This window comes from Pseudophryne corroboree, chromosome 3 (genome assembly GCF_028390025.1).
Source record: "Pseudophryne corroboree isolate aPseCor3 chromosome 3, aPseCor3.hap2, whole genome shotgun sequence".
NCBI lineage: Eukaryota > Metazoa > Chordata > Amphibia > Anura > Myobatrachidae > Pseudophryne > Pseudophryne corroboree.
The window spans coordinates 690,103,377-690,124,893 of NC_086446.1; the positions used below are offsets into that span (position 1 = coordinate 690,103,377).

Sequence of the window (21,517 nt, forward strand, 5' to 3'; positions counted from 1 at the left end):
CTAAGCTAAGATACACTCCCAGAGGGCGGCGGCCTAGCGTGTGCAATGCTGCTAAAAGCAGCTAGCGAGCGAACAACTCGGAATGAGGGACATTATTCCCTGATAAGCACAAACACATATAACAGAGGGATTATGTTTCACAATAATATGTGATGTCCAGTTCTACAGTTCTATTGGGAATCCAGGCAGCATGCTGTATAGGTGATAATAACACAGTTCTGTCCTGCCTCTTTACACTTACGAACTGAATCCAGAAACAGGCTGGCAAAAAGTACTCCTCATGAGCCAGCTGGGACTGAGTCCGTTACACCTTCTATGCGCACAAAATTTTGTTTTTAAATTTTGGGGAGAGAACGCATTTTTTACTGTTCGCAATGGAAGACAATTTTTTTTCCATGTGTGTATGGGTAGAGGGGAGCCATTTTTAATCTTGCCCTTGGCTCCAAGAACCCTAGTTAGGCCTCTGATTACCGGTACTTTGTGTATGCTCAGGACTAGTGATGAGCGGGTTCGGTTCCTCGGAAACCGAACCCCCCCGGAACTTCACCCATTTTACACGGGTCCGAGGCATACTCGGATTCTCCCGTACGGCTCGGTTAACCCGAGCGCGCCCGAACGTCATCATCCCGCTGTCGGATTCTCGCGAGATTCGGATTCTATATAAGCAGCCACGCGTCGCCGCCATTTTCACTCGTGCATTGGAAATGTTAGGGAGAGGACGTGGCTGGCGTCCTCTCCGTTTATTAATAATATTTGTGCTTATTGCGTAATTGTGGGGACTGGTGAGCAGCTGTATTATATAGGAGGAGTACAGTGCAGAGTTTTGCTGACAGTGACCACCAGTATACGTTGTCTGCCTGAAAAACACTCCATATCTGTGCTCAGTGTGCTGCATATATCTGTGCTCACACTGCTTTATTGTGGGGACTGGGGACCACCAGTAAATTATATAGGAGGAGTACAGTGCAGAGTTTTGCTAACCAGTGACCACCAGTATACGTTGTCTGCCTGAAAAACACTCCATATCTGTGCTCAGTGTGCTGCATATATCTGTGCTCACACTGCTTAATTGTGGGGACTGGGGACCACCAGTATATTATATAGGAGGAGTACAGTGCAGAGTTTTGCTGACCAGTGACCACCAGTATACGTTGTCTGCCTGAAAAACACTCCATATCTGTGCTCAGTGTGCTGCATATATCTGTGCTCACACTGCTTTATTGTGGGGACTGGGGACCACCAGTATATTATATAGGAGGAGTACAGTGCAGAGTTTTGCTGACAGTGACCACCAGTATATATAGCAGTACGGTACGGAAGGCCACTGCTCTACCTACCTCTGTGTCGTCAAGTATACTATCCATCCATACCTGTGGTGCATTTCAGTTGTGCGCAGTATATATAGTAGTAGGCCATTGCTATTGATACTGGCATATAATTCCACACATTAAAAAATGGAGAACAAAAATGTGGAGGTTAAAATAGGGAAAGATCAAGATCCACTTCCACCTCGTGCTGAAGCTGCTGCCACTAGTCATGGCCGAGATGATGAAATGCCATCAACGTCGTCTGCTAAGGCCGATGCCCAATGTCAAAGTAGAGAGCATGTAAAATCCAAAAAACAAAAGTTCAGTAAAATGACCCAAAAATCAAAATTGAAAGCGTCTGATGAGAAGCGTAAACTTGCCAATATGCCATTTACGGCACGGAGTGGCAAGGAACGGCTGAGGCCCTGGCCTATGTTCATGGCTAGTGGTTCAGATTCACATGAGGATGGAAGCACTCATCCTCTCGCTAGAAAACTGCAGTGCCACTCCTAGATGGGCCAGGAGTTTGTGTCGGCCACTTGGGTCGCTTAGCTTAGTCACACAGCGACCTTGGTGCACCTCTTTTTTTCTTTGCATCATGTGCTGTTTGGGGACAATTTTTTTGAAGTGCCATCCTGTCTGACACTGCAGTGCCACTCCTAGATGGGCCAGGTGTTTGTGTCGGCCACTTGTGTCGCTTAGCTTAGTCACACAGCGACCTTGGTGCGCCTCTTTTTTTCTTTGCATCATGTGCTGTTTGGGGACAATTTTTTTGAAGTGCCATCCTGCCTGACACTGCAGTGCCACTCCTAGATGGGCTAGGTGTTTGTGTCGGCCACTTGTGTCGCTTAGCTTAGTCACACAGCGACCTTGGTGCGCCTCTTTTTTTCTTTGCATCATGTGCTGTTTGGGGACAATTTTTTTGAAGTGCCATCCTGCCTGACACTGCAGTGCCACTCCTAGATGGGCCAGGTGTTTGTGTCGGCCACTTGTGTCGCTTAGCTTAGTCACACAGCGACCTTGGTGCGCCTCTTTTTTTCTTTGCATCATGTGCTGTTTGGGGACAATTTTTTTGAAGTGCCATCCTGTCTGATACTGCAGTGCCACTCCTAGATGGGCCAGGTGTTTGTGTCGGCCACTTGTGTCGCTTAGCTTAGCCATCCAGCGACCTCGGTGCAAATTTTAGGACTAAAAATAATATTGTGAGGTGTGAGGTGTTCAGAATAGACTGAAAATGAGTGGAAATTATGGTTATTGAGGTTAATAATACTATGGGATCTAAATGACCCCCAAATTCTATGATTTAAGCTGTTTTTGAGGGTTTTTTGTAAAAAAAACACCCGAATCCGACAAAAATTTTTCAGGGAGGTTTTGCCAAAACGCATCCGAATCCAAAACACGGCCGCGGAACCGAATCCAAAACCAAAACACAAAACCCGAAAAATACGGGGGACAAAAAGAGTAGGGGTCCCCCGTATTTTTGACACCAGCATCGGGCTCCACTAGCTGGACAGATAATGCCACAGCCGGGGGTCACTTTTATACAGCGCCCTGCGGCCATGGCATTAAATATCCAACTAGTCACCCCTGGCCGGGGTACCCTGGGGGAGTGGGGACCCCTTCAATCAAGGGGTCCCCCCCAGCCACCCAAGGGCCAGGGGTGAAGCCCGAGGATGTCCCCCCCATCCAAGGGCTGCGGATGGGGGGCTGATAGCCTTGAGAAAATTGAAAGAATATTGTTTTTTCCAGTAGTACTACAAGTCCCAGCAAGCCTCCCCCGCAAGCTGGTACTTGGAGAACCACAAGTACCAGCATGCGGGAGAAAAACGGGCCCACTGGTGCCTGTAGTTCTACTGGAAAAAAAATACCCAAATAAAAACAGGAGACACACACCGTGAAAGTAAAACTTTATTTCACACCTGCCGACACACACATACTTACCTATGTTGACCCGCCGACTGCCACGCCCCCCTCGTCACTGAAGAATCCGGGGTACCTGTGAAAAAAATTATACTCACCTGATCCAGTGTCCTGATTATAATCCACGTACTTGGCAAAAAAACCAAAACGAACACCCGGACCAGGCGGACTGAAAGGGGTCCCATGTTTACACATAGGACCCCTTTCCCCGAATGCAGAGACCCCCCCGTGACTGCTGTCACAGAAAGGTCTCTTCAGCCAATCAGGAAGCGCCACTTCGTGGCACTCTCCTGATTGGCTGTATGCGCGTCTGAGCTCAGACAGCGCATCGCACAGCTCCCTCCATTACTTTCAATGGTGGGAACTTTGCGGTCAGCGGTGGGGTCACCCTCGGTCAGCCGCTGACCGCGGGTAACCCCACCGCTGACCGCAAAGTTCCCACCAATGAAAGTTTTTTTTTTGCCAAGTATGTGGATTATAATCTGGACACTGGATCAGGTGAGTATAATTTTTTTCACAGGTACACCGTGGATTCTACATGGACAAGTGGACAGAGGTCGGCGTGTGAACATAGGTAAGTATGTATGTGTCGACATGTGTGAAATAAAGTTTTACTCTCACGGTGTGCGTGTCCTGTTTTTATTTGGGTATTTTTTTTTGCAGTAGAACTCCAGGTACCAGCGGGCCCGTTTTTCTCCCGCATGCTGGTACTTGTAGTTCTCCAAGTACCAGCTTGCGGGGGAGGCTTGCTGGGACTTGTAGTACTACTGGAAAAAGCAATATTCTTTCAATTTTCTCAAGGCTATCAGCCCCCCATCCGCAGCCCTTGGATGGGGGGGACATCCTCGGGCTTCACCCCTGGCCCTTGGGTGGCTGGGGGGGACCCCTTGATTGAAGGGGTCCCCACTCCCCCAGGGTACCCCGGCCAGGGGTGACTAGTTGGATATTTAATGCCACGGCCGCAGGGCGCTGTATAAAAGTGACCCCCGGCTGTGGCATTATCTGTCCAGCTAGTGGAGCCCGATGCTGGTGTTAAAAATACGGGGGATCCCCTGTCAGTTTTTCCCCCGGATTTTTAGAACCAGGACCGGCTCGAAGAGCCCGAGGCTGGTTATGCTTAGGAGGGGGGACCCCACGCAATTTTTTTTCTGATTTTTACCATTCCATTTAAAAAAATAAAAAATATTTAAAAAAATATATAAATAATACTTGTACCTCCAAAATAGACAAACCAAGTACCTAATCCCTTCTAATATAAATAGATATGCTATTACCAATAAAAAAAACACTAAAAAAAACATGTTTTAAATTTTTTTTATTAGATTCCGCCACCAAAGTGTGGCGGATTGAAAATGACGAATTTACTGTCTAAAAGCACTGTTGTCGAATTTCCAAACTTCAATTGAATATACTTTTGTCGAATTGCCGCATTTGTACCATTGCAGATATGTCGAATTTGACAAATGTCGAATTTCAAAAAGTCGAATTTGGAAAGTCCGTTTTTTTGATGAAAAGTACTGAATTGCATTGTCGAATTTTTTGGGGGGCGAAAATGTCCCGTTTTTCGACATTTTCGGGAATTCGACCGCAATTGCATATACCCCATAGTCTGCAAAACCACTTGAAGCCATAGTAATTTAATCTGTCCCTGGCTGTGGACTTTCTGTGGTTTACGTTACATCTGCACCCAGTTGCTTTTTCACTTTTTTGCATGTGTGGTTATTAGAATGCATAATTTTTGTTCCTTAGGATCCATGGGTCCAGCTGGTAGAATGTAAGCTCATTTGGGTAGGAAAATATCCCTGAAAATTTCTTGCCATATTCCGATTCATCTAATTTTATTATATTGATTATTCTCTTGTAGGTGGCCTAGAACGTTAGCTGGCATGACAGCTTTCCACCTCTGCAGACAGTCTGCACACAGCTCATTGCTCTTCTCAGAAGGCGGAGTAGAGCACAAAGCCTGGCGTAAGTGTGCCCGCACTGGCCACTGGGCAGAAGAAGACTATACAGACTGCCCTTTCTCTCATGAAGTGACAAGACATCTTCATGCCTTTAACCTGGTAAATACTCTTTTTCACTTCAGTTGCTGAACATGTGATAACGATTATCCCCCCTAATGATTTCCTTCAGATGATGTTTATACAGGCAGATCATTATTATTATTTCAGGACTTGGCATTTTTGAAGAAAACCACATCTGTAGATAGCAAAGCTCAAACTGTGCTCATAAATGTAGAAATAGGCCGAATTTCAAAATATGTCCATAAAAATGCCTTTGTCAGCATTCAGATCATTTTATCTTGTACATAACCTGAGTTTGCACCCTGAAAATATTAACTTTATTTAACAGCGCATTAAGAATCTACATGGTCGAGTCACATTATTATGACCACCTCCTACACTGGACGTCGGCAGCGCGTAGCCCATGAAGTACGTCATGTGTCGTGTAGAGATGTGCACTTGAAATTTTTCGGGTTTTGTGTTTTGGTTTTGGGTTCGGTTCCGCGGCCGTGTTTTGGGTTCGACCGCGTTTTGGCAAAACCTCACCGAATTTTTTTTGTCGGATTCGGGTGTGTTTTGGATTCGGGTGTTTTTTTCAAAAAACCCTAAAAAACAGCTTAAATCATAGAATTTGGGGGTCATTTTGATCCCAAAGTATTATTAACCTCAAAAACCATAATTTCCACTCATTTTCAGTCTATTCTGAATACCTCACACCTCACAATATTATTTTTAGTCCTAAAATTTGCACCGAGGTCGCTGGATGACTAAGCTAAGCGACCCTAGTGGCCGACACAAACACCTGGCCCATTTAGGAGTGGCACTGCAGTGTCACGCAGGATGGCCCTTCCAAAAAACACTCCCCAAACAGCACATGACGCAAAGAAAAAAAGAGGCACAATGAGGTAGCTGTGTGACTAAGCTCAACGACCCAAGTGGCCGACACAAACACCTGGCCCATCTAGGAGTGGCACTGCAGTGTCACGCAGGATGGCCCTTCCAAAAAACACTCCCCAAACAGCACATGACGCAAAGAAAAAAAGAGGCGCAATGAGGTAGCTGTGTGAGTAAGCTAAGCGACCCTAGTGGCCGACACAAACACCTGGCCCATCTAGGAGTGGCACTGCAGTGTCACGCAGGATGGCCCTTCCAAAAAACACTCCCCAAACAGCACATGACGCAAAGAAAAAAAGAGGCGCAATGAGGTAGCTGTGTGAGTAAGCTAAGCGACCCTAGTGGCCGACACAAACACCTGGCCCATCTAGGAGTGGCACTGCAGTGTCACGCAGGATGGCCCTTCCAAAAAACACTCCCCAAACAGCACATGACGCAAAGAAAAAAAGAGGCGCAATGAGGTAGCTGTGTGAGTAAGATAAGCGACCCTAGTGGCCGACACAAACACCTGGCCAATCTAGGAGTGGCACTGCAGTGTCACACAGGATGGCCCTTCCAAAAAACACTCCCCAAACAGCACATGACGCAAAGAAGAAAAAAAGAGGCGCAATGAGGTAGCTGTGTGAGTAAGCTAAGCGACCCTAGTGGCCGACACAAACACCTAGCCCATCTAGGAGTGGCACTGCAGTGTTACGCAGGATGGCCCTTCCAAAAAACACTCCCCAAACAGCACATGACGCAAAGAAAAAAAGAGGCGCAATGAGGTAGCTGTGTGAGTAAGCTAAGCGACCTAGTGGCTGACACAAACACCTGGCCCATCTAGGAGTGTCACTGCAGTGTCACGCAGGATGGCCCTTCCAAAAAACACTCCCCAAACAGCACATGACGCAAAGAAAAAAAGAGGCGCAATGAGGTAGCTGTGTGAGTAAGATAAGCGACCCTAGTGGCCGACACAAACACCTGGCCCATCTAGGAGTGGCACTGCAGTGTCACGCAGGATGGCCCTTCCAAAAAACACTCCCCAAACAGCACATGACGCAAATAAAAATGAAAGAAAAAAGAGGTGCAAGATGGGATTGTCCTTGGGCCCTCCCACCCACCCTTATGTTGTATAAACAGGACATGCACACTTTAACCAACCCATCATTTCAGTGACAGGGTCTGCCACACGACTGTGACTGAAATGACGGGTTGGTTTGGACCCCCACCGAAAAAGAAGCAATTAATCTCTCCTTGCACAAACTGGCTCTACAGAGGCAAGATGTCCACCTCATCATCATCCTCCGATATATCACCGTGTACATCCCGCTCCTCACAGATTATCAATTCGTCCCCACTGGAATCCACCATCTCAGCTCCCTGTGTACTTTGTGGAGGCAATTGCTGCTGGTCAATGTCTCCACGGAGGAATTGATTATAATTCATTTTAATGAACATCATCTTCTTCACATTTTCTGGAAGTAACCTCGTACGCCGATTGCTGACAAGGTGAGCGGCGGCACTAAACACTCTTTCGGAGTACACACTTGTGGGAGGGCAACTTAGGTAGAATAAAGCCAGTTTGTGCAAGGGCCTCCAAATTGCCTCTTTTTCCTGCCAGTATAAGTACGGACTGTCTGACGTGCCTACTTGGATGCGGTCACTCATATAATCCTCCACCATTCTTTCAATGGTGACAGAATCATATGCAGTGACAGTAGACGACATGTCCGTAATCGTTGTCAGGTCCTTCAGTCCGGACCAGATATCAGCATCAGCAGTCGCTCCAGACTGCCCTGCATCACCGCCAGCGGGTGGGCTCGGAATTCTGAGCCTTTTCCTCGCACCCCCAGTTGCGGGAGAATGTGAAGGAGGAGATGTTGACAGGTCGCGTTCCGCTTGACTTGACAATTTTGTCACCAGCAGGTCTTTGAACCCCAGCAGACTTGTGTCTGCCGGAAAGAGAGATCCAAGGTAGGTTTTAAATCTAGGATCGAGCACGGTGGCCAAAATGTAGTGCTCTGATTTCAACAGATTGACCACCCGTGAATCCTTGTTAAGCGAATTAAGGGCTCCATCCACAAGTCCCACATGCCTAGCGGAATCGCTCCCTTTTAGCTCCTCCTTCAATGCCTCCAGCTTCTTCTGCAAAAGCCTGATGAGGGGAATGACCTGACTCAGGCTGGCAGTGTCTGAACTGACTTCACGTGTGGCAAGTTCAAAAGGTTGCAGAACCTTGCACAACGTTGAAATCATTCTCCACTGCGCTTGAGACAGGTACATTCCACCTCCTATATCGTGCTCAATTGTATAGGCTTGAATGGCCTTTTGCTGCTCCTCCAACCTCTGAAGCATATATAGGGTTGAATTCCACCTCGTTACCACTTCTTGCTTCAGATGATGGCAGGGCAAGTTCAGGCGTTTTTGGTGGTGCTCCAGTCTTCTGTACGTGGTGCCTGTACGCCGAAAGTGTCCCGCAATTCTTCTGGCCACCGACAGCATCTCTTGCACGCCCCTGTCGTTTTTTAAAAAATTCTGCACCACCAAATTCAAGGTATGTGCAAAACATGGGACGTGCTGGAATTTGCCCATATTTAATGCACACACAATATTGCTGGCGTTGTCCGATGCCACAAATCCACAGGAGAGTCCAATTGGGGTAAGCCATTCCGCGATAATCTTCCTCAGTTGCCGTAAGAGGTTTTCAGCTGTGTGCGTATTCTGGAAACCGGTGATACAAAGCGTAGCCTGCCTAGGAAAGAGTTGGCGTTTGCGAGATGCTGCTACTGGTGCCGCCGCTGCTGTTCTTGCGGCGGGAGTCCATACATCTACCCAGTGGGCTGTCACAGTCATATAGTCCTGACCCTGCCCTGCTCCACTTGTCCACATGTCCGTGGTTAAGTGGACATTGGGTACAACTGCATTTTTTAGGACACTGGTGAGTCTTTTTCTGACGTCCGTGTACATTCTCGGTATCGCCTGCCTAGAGAAGTGGAACCTAGATGGTATTTGGTAACGGGGGCACACTACCTCAAGAAATTGTCTAGTTCCCTGTGAACTAACGGCGGATACCGGACGCATGTCTAACACCAACATAGTTGTCAAGGCCTCAGTTATCCGCTTTGCAACAGGATGACTGCTGTGATATTTCATCTTCCTCGCAAAGGACTGTTGGACAGTCAATTGCTTGGTGGAAGTAGTAAAAGTGGGCTTACGACTTCCCCTCTGGGATGACCATCGACTCCCAGCAGCAACAACAGCAGCGCCAGCAGCAGTAGGCGTTACACGCAAGGATGCATCGGATGAATCCCAGGCAGGAGAGGACTCGTCAGAATTGCCAGTGACATGGCCTGCAGGACTATTGGCATTCCTGGGGAAGGAGGAAATTGACACTGAGGGAGTTGGTGGGGTGGTTTGCGTGAGCTTGGTTACAAGAGGAAGGGATTTACTGGTCAGTGGACTGCTTCCGCTGTCGCCCAAAGTTTTTGAACTTGTCACTGACTTATTATGAATGCGCTGCAGGTGACGTATAAGGGAGGATGTTCCGAGGTGGTTAATGTCCTTACCCCTACTTATTACAGCTTGACAAAGGCAACACACGGCTTGACAAATGTTGTCCGCATTTCTGTTGAAATACTTCCACACCGAAGAGCTGATTTTTTTGGTATTTTCACCAGGCATGTCAACGGCCCTATTCCTCCCACGGACAACAGGTGTCTCCCCGGGTGCCTGACTTAAACAAACCACCTCACCATCAGAATCCTCCTTGTCAATTTCCTCCCCAGCGCCAGCAACACCCATATCCTCCTCATCCTGGTGTACTTCAACACTGACATCTTCAATCTGACTATCAGGAACTGGACTGCGGGTGCTCCTTCCAGCACTTGCAGGGGGCGTGCAAATGGTGGAAGGCGCATGCTCTTCACGTCCAGTGTTGGGAAGGTCAGGCATCGCAACCAACACAATTGGACTCTCCTTGTGGATTTGGGATTTCGAAGAACGCACAGTTCTTTGCGGTGCTTTTGCCAGCTTGAGTCTTTTCATTTTTCTAGCGAGAGGCTGAGTGCTTCCATCCTCATGTGAAGCTGAACCACTAGCCATGAACATAGGCCAGGGCCTCAGCCGTTCCTTGCCACTCCGTGTGGTAAATGGCATATTGGCAAGTTTACGCTTCTCCTCCGACAATTTTATTTTAGATTTTGGAGTCCTTCTTTTACTGATATTTGGTGTTTTGGATTTTACATGCTCTGTACTATGACATTGGGCATCGGCCTTGGCAGACGACGTTGCTGGCATTTCATCGTCTCGGCCATGACTAGTGGCAGCAGCTTCAGCACGAGGTGGAAGTGGATCTTGATCTTTCCCTAATTTTGGAACCTCAACATTTTTGTTCTCCATATTTTAATAGGCACAACTAAAAGGCACCTCAGGTAAACAATGGAGATGGATGGATACTAGTATACTTATGGATGGACGAGCGACTGCCGACACAGAGGTAGCTACAGCCGTGGACTACCGTACTGTGTCTGCTGCTAATATAGACTGGATGATAATGAGATGAAATTAAATATATATATATATAATATCACTAGTACTGCAGCCGGACAGGTATATATATTTATTATGTAATGACTGATGACGGACCTGCTGGACACTGTCAGCTCAGCAGCACCGCAGACTGCTACAGTAAGCTACTATAGTAGTATGTATCAAGAAGAAAGAAAAAAAAAAAACCACGGGTAGGTGGTATACAATTATGGATGGACCAGCGACTGCCGACACAGAGGTAGCTACAGCCGTGGACTACCGTACTGTGTCTGCTGCTAATATAGACTGGATGATAATGAGATGAAATTAATATATATATATAATATCACTAGTACTGCAGCCGGACAGGTATATATATTTATTATGTAATGACTGATGACGGACCTGCTGGACACTGTCAGCTCAGCAGCACCGCAGACTGCTACAGTAAGCTACTATAGTAGTATGTATCAAGAAGAAAGAAAAAAAAAACCACGGGTAGGTGGTATACAATTATGGATGGACCAGCGACTGCCGACACAGAGGTAGCTACAGCCGTGGACTACCGTACTGTGTCTGCTGCTAATATAGACTGGATGATAATGAGATGAAATTAAATATATATATATATATATATATATATAATATCACTAGTACTGCAGCCGGACAGGTATATATATTTATGTAATGACTGATGACGGACCTGCTGGACACTGTCAGCTCAGCAGCACCGCAGACTGCTACAGTAAGCTACTATAGTAGTATGTATCAAGAAGAAAGAAAAAAAAAAAACCACGGGTAGGTGGTATACAATTATGGATGGACCAGCGACTGCCGACACAGAGGTAGCTACAGCCGTGGACTACCGTACTGTGTCTGCTGCTAATATAGACTGGATGATAATGAGATGAAATTAATATATATATATATAATATCACTAGTACTGCAGCCGGACAGGTATATATATTTATTATGTAATGACTGATGACGGACCTGCTGGACACTGTCAGCTCAGCAGCACCGCAGACTGCTACAGTAAGCTACTATAGTAGTATGTATCAAGAAGAAAGAAAGAAAAAAAAACACGGGTAGGTGTTATACAATTATGGATGGACCAGCGACTGCCGACACAGAGGTAGCTACAGCCGTGGACTACCGTACTGTGTCTGCTGCTAATATAGACTGGATGATAATGAGATGAAATTAATATATATATATATAATATCACTAGTACTGCAGCCGGACAGGTATATATATTTATTATGTAATGACTGATGACGGACCTGCTGGACACTGTCAGCTCAGCAGCACCGCAGACTGCTACAGTAAGCTACTATAGTAGTATGTATCAAGAAGAAAGAAAAAAAAAAAAACCACGGGTAGGTGGTATACAATTATGGATGGACCAGCGACTGCCGACACAGAGGTAGCTACAGCCGTGGACTACCGTACTGTGTCTGCTGCTAATATAGACTGGATGATAATGAGATGAAATTAATATATATATATATATATATAATATCACTAGTACTGCAGCCGGACAGGTATATATATTTATTATGTAATGACTGATGACGGACCTGTTGGACACTGTCAGCTCAGCAGCACCGCAGACTGCTACAGTAAGCTACTATAGTAGTATGTATCAAGAAGAAAGAAAAAAAAAAACACGGGTAGGTGGTATACAATTATGGATGGACCAGCGACTGCCGACACAGAGGTAGCTACAGCCGTGGACTACCGTACTGTGTCTGCTGCTAATATAGACTGGATGATAATGAGATGAAATTAATATATATATATATAATATCACTAGTACTGCAGCCGGACAGGTATATATATTTATTATGTAATGACTGATGACGGACCTGCTGGACACTGTCAGCTCAGCAGCACCGCAGACTGCTACAGTAAGCTACTATAGTAGTATGTATCAAGAAGAAAGAAAAAAAAAAAACACGGGTAGGTGGTATACAATTATGGATGGACCAGCGACTGCCGACACAGAGGTAGCTACAGCCGTGGACTACCGTACTGTGTCTGCTGCTAATATAGACTGGATGATAATGAGATGAAATTAATATATATATATATAATATCACTAGTACTGCAGCCGGACAGGTATATATATTTATTATGTAATGACTGATGACGGACCTGCTGGACACTGTCAGCTCAGCACCGCAGACTGCTACAGTAAGCTACTATAGTAGTATGTATCAAGAAGAAAGAAAAACAAAAAAAAACACGGGTAGGTGGTATACAATTATATATATATTATATACAATTATATATATATATATATATATTAAACTGGTGGTGATTAATTAAACTGGTGGTCAGGTCACTGGTCACACTATCAGCAACTTGCAAGTAGTACTCCTAAGCAGACAATCACAATATATACTGGTGGTCAGTGTGGTCACAATGGCAGTGTGGCACTCTGGCAGCAAAAGTGTGCACTGTACGTTAATATGTACTCCTGCTCTCAGACTCTAACTGCTCCCCACTGTCTCCCCCACAAGTCAGATATACAGTCACACTATCACTTCAGCAAGTAGTAGTACTCCTCCTAATGCTCCCCAAAATTACTAAAGTAAATACTGTGTCGCTCTCTACTCTAGTCTCACTCTCTTCTCTATAAACGGAGAGGACGCCAGCCACGTCCTCTCCCTATCAATCTCAATGCACGTGTGAAAATGGCGGCGACGCGCGGCTCCTTATATAGAATCCGAGTCTCGCGATAGAATCCGAGCCTCGCGAGAATCCGACAGCGGGATGATGACGTTCGGGCGCGCTCGGGTTAACCGAGCAAGGCGGGAAGATCCGAGTCGCTCGGACCCGTGTAAAAAAAACTGAAGTTCTGGCGGGTTCGGATTCCGAGGAACCGCACCCGCTCATCTCTAGTGTCGTGCACTGGCTTGGTGGGTGTATGAGGTGTGCGATAGGCCGTCTGCACACATATCACTCGTTGCTGTCATGGGTAAAAGGGATGATTTATCACAGTTGCAAAAAGGGGCGATTATCGGCTTTTTGGCCAAGGGTGGCAGTATTTCTGAAACAGCGTAGTTTGTAAACTGTTGGCGTGCTGCTGTGGTGAAGGTGTATCGTGACTGGACAAATAGCACCATTGCGAATAACCATTGTGGAAACTATGGAGCACCACGTGCCATTGATGTGATAGGTGAATGATGCTACAAAGGTGCGTGGGGGACGACCGACACGCTACAGGGGAGCGGCTTACCCTCAGCCCGTCTAGCTGCTGTTCATGCTGCACATGGCGGTTACTCTGGCTATTAGCTGGTGGTCATAATAATGTGACTCGACCGTGTATATCAGGGCTGGCCAAACCAGTCCTCGAGATCTACCAACAGTACACATTTTCCAGACCACCTAGCTGGTGCACAGGTGTAGTCATTACTAATATAATATGTGCTGCAGTCATTCCTAACTGGCAATTCTACAGATCTCCAGGAGGCCTGGAAAACATGAACTGTTGGTAGATCTCGAGGACCGGTTTGGCCAGCCCTGGTGTATATGTACAGGAGAAGGTACAGCAGAGTATGTCTATTATTCAGACATAGAGCTAAATTTACTCTGTGAACCTTTTCAAAGCCATAGAATACTATTTATCATTACATTTTTGCGGGCTATTCCTCAAAAACTTTGTTTTCGGGGGGCACCTGCAAATATTAAGTACAGTATACCCCAGGAGTACTGTGGAGGGATCTCCAATATCTGCCTTGGTCCATTTCCTTCTGTAAATGCAGCCCCTACAGGTTTCTTGAGGGGCTGCGATGCTGCGGGATTTAGCAAGCATTCTGGAGCTTCGCCCTGATAGGTCACACCATCTCCAGATGGCCAGGAATCCTTCTTTGTCGGTCCCCGGTGATGCATGCACCAGCCGACAGCCAATCATGCGCACTGTGAGGGTAATTCAGACCTGATTGCTGCTGTGCATTTTCGCACAGCATGCGATCAGATCTGAACTGCGTATGCACCGCAATGCACCGACGCATCGGGCGACTGCATTGGGCATTTCCATTTTGCAAATTAACTAAAAAATAAAATAAAAAAATTATGTATACTGTAAATCATATACTGTAAATCACATTAAAACAAAACAGATTGCAATAAATATGCCCCATAGTGTCGTTTCTAGTTTCGGCCTTAGGATTTAAGGCAGCAATCATATTCAATACAAAATCAGATGAGTATTGTGTTAAATATGATTGCTCTTTTACATGCTGTGGCCGAAACCACAGAAGAAGCGGTGGCTTTGAAAAGAACGCTTAGGCCGCTAATGCTATAGGCTGGGGCTAAGCACCGGAATGCTCATCATTTCAGAGCCTGGTAAATCTGATGGGCTGTGACACAGTCAGAGATGGAGGGACACTTTGCAGTCGGAAAGGGAGGGATTGCTTCAGATTATTGCTGTTGTCCCTCTATTTTAAATCCTGGGGATCTTTAATATTTGTGGGTACCCCCAGAAGACTGTGTTTTCAGGGAATATCCTGCAAGTATTGTTTAATAATTTTATTAATAAGAGGTCTATTTATCACCATCCGCATCTAATGATGCAGATGACAGGTGCTAAACTCGACCAAAGATGTTACAATTATCGCATGCAGGGACAGAGCTTGCGGTCAAGCTCTGTCCCTGTGATGCCTCTTCACAGCATCATTGGGGTATTTTTCAGAAAAAATACCCTGATGGCCTGCAGCGCATGCGCTACCGCCATCACTGCCCCCTCCTTCCTGTCGCAACTACCCCTGCTCCGGATAAATCACCCCCCCGGTAAGCGCTGCCGGATGCCAGGTCCTTCTTTTGCACTGTGACCCGCGGTGCTGTAAAGAGAGCTGCCATTTTGCAGTGTCACTTTACTGCACCGAAGTCACAGCGCAGCATATGGGGGACCCGGCACCCGGCAGCGCTCACCGGAGCAGCGAACACCGGCTTCCTGGACAGGTGAGTATGTTTTGTTTGTTTTTTTACTTTTTTTTTTTACAACTGATCAGCTTGTGTGTCCATCGGACACTGGAGCCCGGTCCCCGCTCAGCTTTCTGTGCCAGGGGCAGAGAAAGCTGGGCAAAAGGGTGCAGATCACAGTGCAGCCAGGGCCGGATTAACAATGGGGCGGGTGGAGCTGCAGCTCCAGGCCTCCCCATGAAAATAGGCCCACAGAAGATTGCCAGTGATGATAGGAAAAAACATTTTCCTATCAAAATCTGACAGCGCCCTTCCTCCCAGAGCCCCATGGAAACCCTGCTGGCCATCACCCTCTGCTTGCCCCGGGAGTCGGTCCCCGGCATTACAAACAGCGACATGACATCACCTAGATACCACCCCAGGGGTGCAGCTAGGGGCGGGCAGCGGCGTAACTACCAGGGCTTTCACACCGTCATGCCACAGTAGAGCCGTGCAGCCTGTGCCAATACAATTGTGGGGCCGCCGGCACTCTTGATGCTGTTACCGGCGCCTCTGTCCCACTGCGCCATCAGAGTCCTCCTCCACACCGACTTTCGGTGCCTGGCCGAGCTTCCTGTAGCCTCATGATATCTGTGCTGTGGAGAGGAGGAGTCAGGAGGAGACAGCTCTGCAGACAGCTGAGCAGGAAGAACGGTAACGCTACAGATAGCAGAGGAGCGGAACAGAAGTAACAGTAAAATTAATGGTAAGAAAAGGAGACGGGGTGGGGGGGAGGAATTGGTGGGTTTTGTGGTAGCAAATTGTACTAGGGTTGCTAGGATACTGTACATTTATATAGTAAAGAAAAGACAGGTATTTTTAGCAAATGCAATCAGTGGCACTTAACATACACTGGCTGCAATAGCTCCAGACAAATATAAGTGGACAGAAGGGTCAGATACATTAAATACAAAACAAATTTAAATTCTCTGTACATGCGCAGTATTTATGGGTTTGTGCAATAGAAATGAGGAAGCGACAGGTCAGGAGGAGTGACAGGTCGGAGGAGGAGGTGGGGAATAGACAGGTCAGGAGGAGGAGGTGGGGAATAGACAGGTCAGGAGGAGGAGATGGGGAATAGACAGGTTGGGACGAGGTGGGGAATAGACAGGTCGAGAGGAGGAGATATACAAGCGTCAGGTCGGGAGGAGGAGATATGTAAGCGACAGGTCTGGAGGAGATGGAGAAACGACAGGTCAGGAGGATGAGATGGAGAAGCGACAGGTCGGGAGGAGGAGATATGTAAGCGACAGGTCTGGAGGAGATGGAGAAGCGACAGGTCAGGAGGATGAGATGGAGAAGCGACAGGTCGGGAGGAGGTGATATGCAAGCGACCGGTCAGGAGGAGGTGATATGCAAGCGACCGGTCAGGAGGAGGTGATATGCAAGCGACCGGTCAGGAGGAGGAGATGGAGAAGCGACAGGTCGGGAGGAGGAGATGGAGAAGTGACAGGTTAGGAGGATGAGATGGAGAAGCAACAGGTCGGGAGGAGGAGATGGGGAATAGACAGGTCGGGAGGAGGAGATATGCAAGCGACAGGTCGGGAGGAGGAGATATACAAGCGTCAGGTCGGGAGGAGGAGATATGCAAGCGACAGGTCGGGAGGAGGAGATATGCAAGCGACAGGTCAGGATGAGATGGAGAAGCTACAGGTCAGGATGAGATGGAGAAGCTACAGGTCAGGATGAGATGGAGAAGCTACAGGTCAGGAGGAGATGGAGAAGCTACAGGTCAGGAGGAGATGGAGAAGCTACAGGTCGAGGAGATGGAGAAGCTACAGGTCAGGAGGAGATGGAGAAGCTACAGGTCAGGAGGATGAGGTGGAGAAGCTACAGGTCAGGAGGAGGAGAAATACAAGTGACAGGTCAGGAGGATGAGATGGAGAAGCTACAGGTCGGGAGGAGGTGATATGCAAGCGACCGGTCAGGAGGAGGTGATATGCAAGCGACCGGTCAGGAGGAGGAGATGGAGAAGTGACAGGTTAGGAGGATGAGATGGAGAAGCAACAGGTCGGGAGGAGGAGATGGGGAATAGACAGGTCGGGAGGAGGAGATATGCAAGCGTCAGGTCGGGAGGAGGAGATATGCAAGCGACAGGTCGGGAGGAGGAGAAATACAAGTGACAGGTCGGGAGGAGGAGAAATGCAAGTGACAGGTCGGGAGGAGGAGATATGCAAGCGACAGGTCAGGATGAGATGGAGAAGCTACAGGTCAGGAGGAGATGGAGAAGCTACTGGTCAGGAGGAGATGGAGAAGCTACAGGTCAGGAGGAGATGGAGTCAGGAGGAGATGGAGAAGCTACAGGTCAGGAGGAGATGGAGAAGCTACAGGTCAGGAGGAGATGGAGAAGCTACAGGTCAGGAGGAGATGGAGAAGCTACAGGTCAGGAGGAGATGGAGAAGCTACAGGTCAGGAGGAGATGGAGAAGCTACGGGTCAGCAGGATGAGGTGGAGAAGCGACAGGTCAGGAGGAGGAGAAATACAAGTGACAGGTCGGGAGGAGGAGATATGGAAATGAAAGGCAATACAACTAAGGGAGTAATAATATTTTTTTGTTTTGTTATAAGGGTGAAGAAGTTCTTTAGGTGAGACTGAGGGAGTTCATTAAAGGGTTAATGAACATGAATGGAATTAATTGATATGGAGTTAATTAATGATAGGGTTTGGGGAGATAGTGATTGTAAAGTGGTTAATTATGTTATGACCATGATGTAGTAAATCATTTTCTGAGTAGTGGTTAAATACGAATGAAATTGTATGCTGATCAGAAATAATCTATGGGGTCAATTCAATTTAACACAAATTGAATAGTCCCGACACATATATACCCTTCTTTCTACTGCAGTGCAGCCAGTACTATTTGGGGGAGGAGCTTTTAAAAAAATAAAAAAAATTTGATAGATAGACAGACAGACAGACAGACAGACAGACAGACAGACAGACAGATAGATAGATAGATAGATAGATAGATATGAGATAGATAGATAGATAGATAGATAGATAGATAGATAGATAGATAGATTGTAGTTAGAAAAGAAGGCGCTCAGAGAGACTTTCACATAAAACGTATCTTATGGAAAGTACATTTTGGCCCAGGACAGGTTCAGGAACCCATTTCCTGATTATGGGCCTTATTCAGCACAGGTCGGAGATGCGTTGCATTCGCATTCTCCCAACCAGTGCTGTAATGCGCACTCGCATTGGCTGCAATGGGCGTGTGCGGGCTGTCATATTGCAGTCGCATCACAGAAGGATGTGACTGCTGTATGATTGACAGCAGCGGGTGGTGGGTGGCGTCTTGGCATTGGGGGGGGTATTCCATGAAAACCTAAGCATGCCCGGATCGTTATTGGGGTGGCTGTGAGACGTCACACGCAGCCGCTCCAATTTAAAAAAGTGGCGGCGGTGTGCCTGCCTTTGTTAGCCAGCGGAGGCAGGGTGCATCCACAATTCAGCCATGCGATCGCAATTGAATTGCGATCGCATCGCTACCGAGTATTTGCGTGCTTGGCAGCCCTGCCCTTTGCTGGACGTCCCCCAGAATGTGATCACAGCCAGTTGCAGTTTTGGTAAAATAACAAGACTGCAGCTGAAGCTGAATGACCCCCTATGTTTTGCTTGTTCCTGCTGAGAAATAGCACTATCTTTTCTTGAAGACCTGAAAACCATATAGTCATTGTTTAAGACAGCTGATATTTTTATTTTATTAAAATATATATTCATTACCACTTTTATGACCAATTTTAATTGTATTTGTTATTACCGTTTGCATTTACATAATTGTAAAATGTTATTTATAAGTAAACATATATGGAGTTCTACTGAAATCATCAGACTGTGGGCCATATTCAATTCAAGTCGGATTTCCTGACTTGTCAGATAAACAGGAGTTTAAGGTCTAATCCAGATTCAACCTATTCAATCAAACTCCTGTTTATCCGACAAGTCAGAAAATCCGATTCGTGTTTTGACGGATTCGTGGCCAAATCCGACAGGTTTTAGCCCGTTTCCGACAATGTGAATCTGACTTTAAAAAAAGACGGATTGGCATTGTCAGGAACGGCCAAATCTTGACGGATTTGGCTGCTAATTGAATACTGAAATGCCGCATCCTTTCCGTCGGAAAGGATCCGACATCAATTGAATACTCCCCTAAGTGCCATTTTTCTTTTATTTTGTCACATTAAAAAGAGGTGTTTCCTTTTTTTCATTTGTAGACTTTCAAATTACACTGTGGATTTAAACACAGTGGGGAGGGCAATTGAGGTGATTGAAGAAAGGCGTTAGCCATAGCCCATAATGCAGGCCACACCCCCACCGAACCGGTCATGTCCCCCATATCACTAGTCACATCCACTGTGGCGGCACACAATAGGCCCTTCAGAGATTTCAGCTCCAGGCCCATGTGAACCTTAATCTGGCACTGAGTGCAGTGAGATAGCAGAGCTGGCGAGATTATCACAGGGCACACTGCAGTATTTTTTTAAATTTTTTTCCCCAGTAAATTTGGCCACATCACATTTCCCATTATAAGTATGGGGAATGCGATGTGGGTTACTAAAAAAATTACAATTAAAGGGTTTGGAGCAGTTTTTCATGAAAACTTATCCAAATGCCCTTTAATACATTCAGGTGATACTAAAATAATGTGAAAAGGGTGTGAAAACACCCTTTTTCACATTATTTTAGTAAAAATAATTTTAATAAATAGGCCCCTAAGTTTCCAAGTTTTCTCTAACGTCCTTGAGGATGCTGGGACTCCGTAAGGTCCATGGGGAATAGACGGGCTCCGCAGGAGATAGGGCACTTTAAGAAAGCTTTGGACTCTGGGTGTGCACTGGCTCCTCCCTCTATGCCCCTCTTCTAGACCTCAGTTTTACACTGTGCCCAGAGCAAGATGGGTGCACTGCAGAGAGCTCTCCAGAGTTCTCTGCCTAGAAGCATTTTTGTTTGGATTTTTTTTTTCTACCTTTTACTACTTTTTCACAGGGAGCACTGCTGGCAACAGGCTCCCTGCATCGAGGGACTGAGGATAGGCTCTGCTTCCTCGGCTACTGGACACCATTAGCTCCAGAGGGGGTGAACGCAGGGTCTTACTGGGCGTCCACCCCCGGCCCCGCGCCGCCGTTCTCCTCACAGAGCTAGAAGTACAGAAGACAGAAGTCGTCAGGCGGCAGAAGCCTTCAGCTTCACTGAGGTAACGCACAGCATTGCAGCTGTGCGTCATTGCTCCCATACACCTCACATACTCCGGTCACTGAAAGGGTGCAGGGCGCAGGGGGGGGGGGGGGCGCCCTGGGCAGCAATATAAACCTCTGCATGGCAAAAAGACTATATACATGTACAGGTGGGCTCTGTACATGTATATAAAAGAGCCCCCGCCATATTTTACTAAGTTTGAGAGGGACAGAAGCCCGCCGCCGAGGGGGCGGGGCTTCTCCCTCAGCACTCACCAGCGCCATTTTCTCTCCACAGCACTGCTGAGAGGAAGCTCCCCGGACTCTTCCCTGCTTACACACGGTGAAAGGGTGCTTAAAAGAGAGGGGGGGGGGCACATAATTGGCGGTTTACATATTATACAGCGCTGCTGGGGAAAAACAATTTGTGTTGGTCTCCAGGGTTATTGCGCTGGGGTGTGTGCTGGCATACTCTCTCTCTGTCTCTCCAAAGGGCCTTGACAGGGATACTGTCTTCAGGAAAGGGGTTCCGTGTGTGTGTGTGTGTGTGTGTGTGTGTGTGTGTGTGTGTGTGTGTGTGTGTGTGTGTGAAGTGTGTCGGTACGCGTGTGTCGACATGTTTGACGAGGAAGGCTCGCTTAATGTGGAGGGGGAGTGCTTGAATGTCAGGTCGCCGTCGGCAACGCCAACACCGGAATGGGTGGATATGCTGAATGTCTTGAATGCAAATGTCAATCTATTG

At 47.0% G+C, this 21,517-nt stretch overlaps 1 protein-coding gene across 1 annotated transcript in view; it reads left to right on the forward strand.

Moving 5' to 3' along the window:
- ADGRA1 (adhesion G protein-coupled receptor A1) overlaps positions 1 to 21,517 on the forward strand; it is a 1,405,372-nt gene that overhangs the window by 454,855 nt on the left and 929,000 nt on the right. The window contains exon 9 of the mRNA XM_063962017.1: positions 5,092 to 5,290. Coding sequence (XP_063818087.1) covers positions 5,092 to 5,290 — 199 coding nt within the window. The remainder of the gene's footprint in view (positions 1 to 5,091; positions 5,291 to 21,517) is intronic.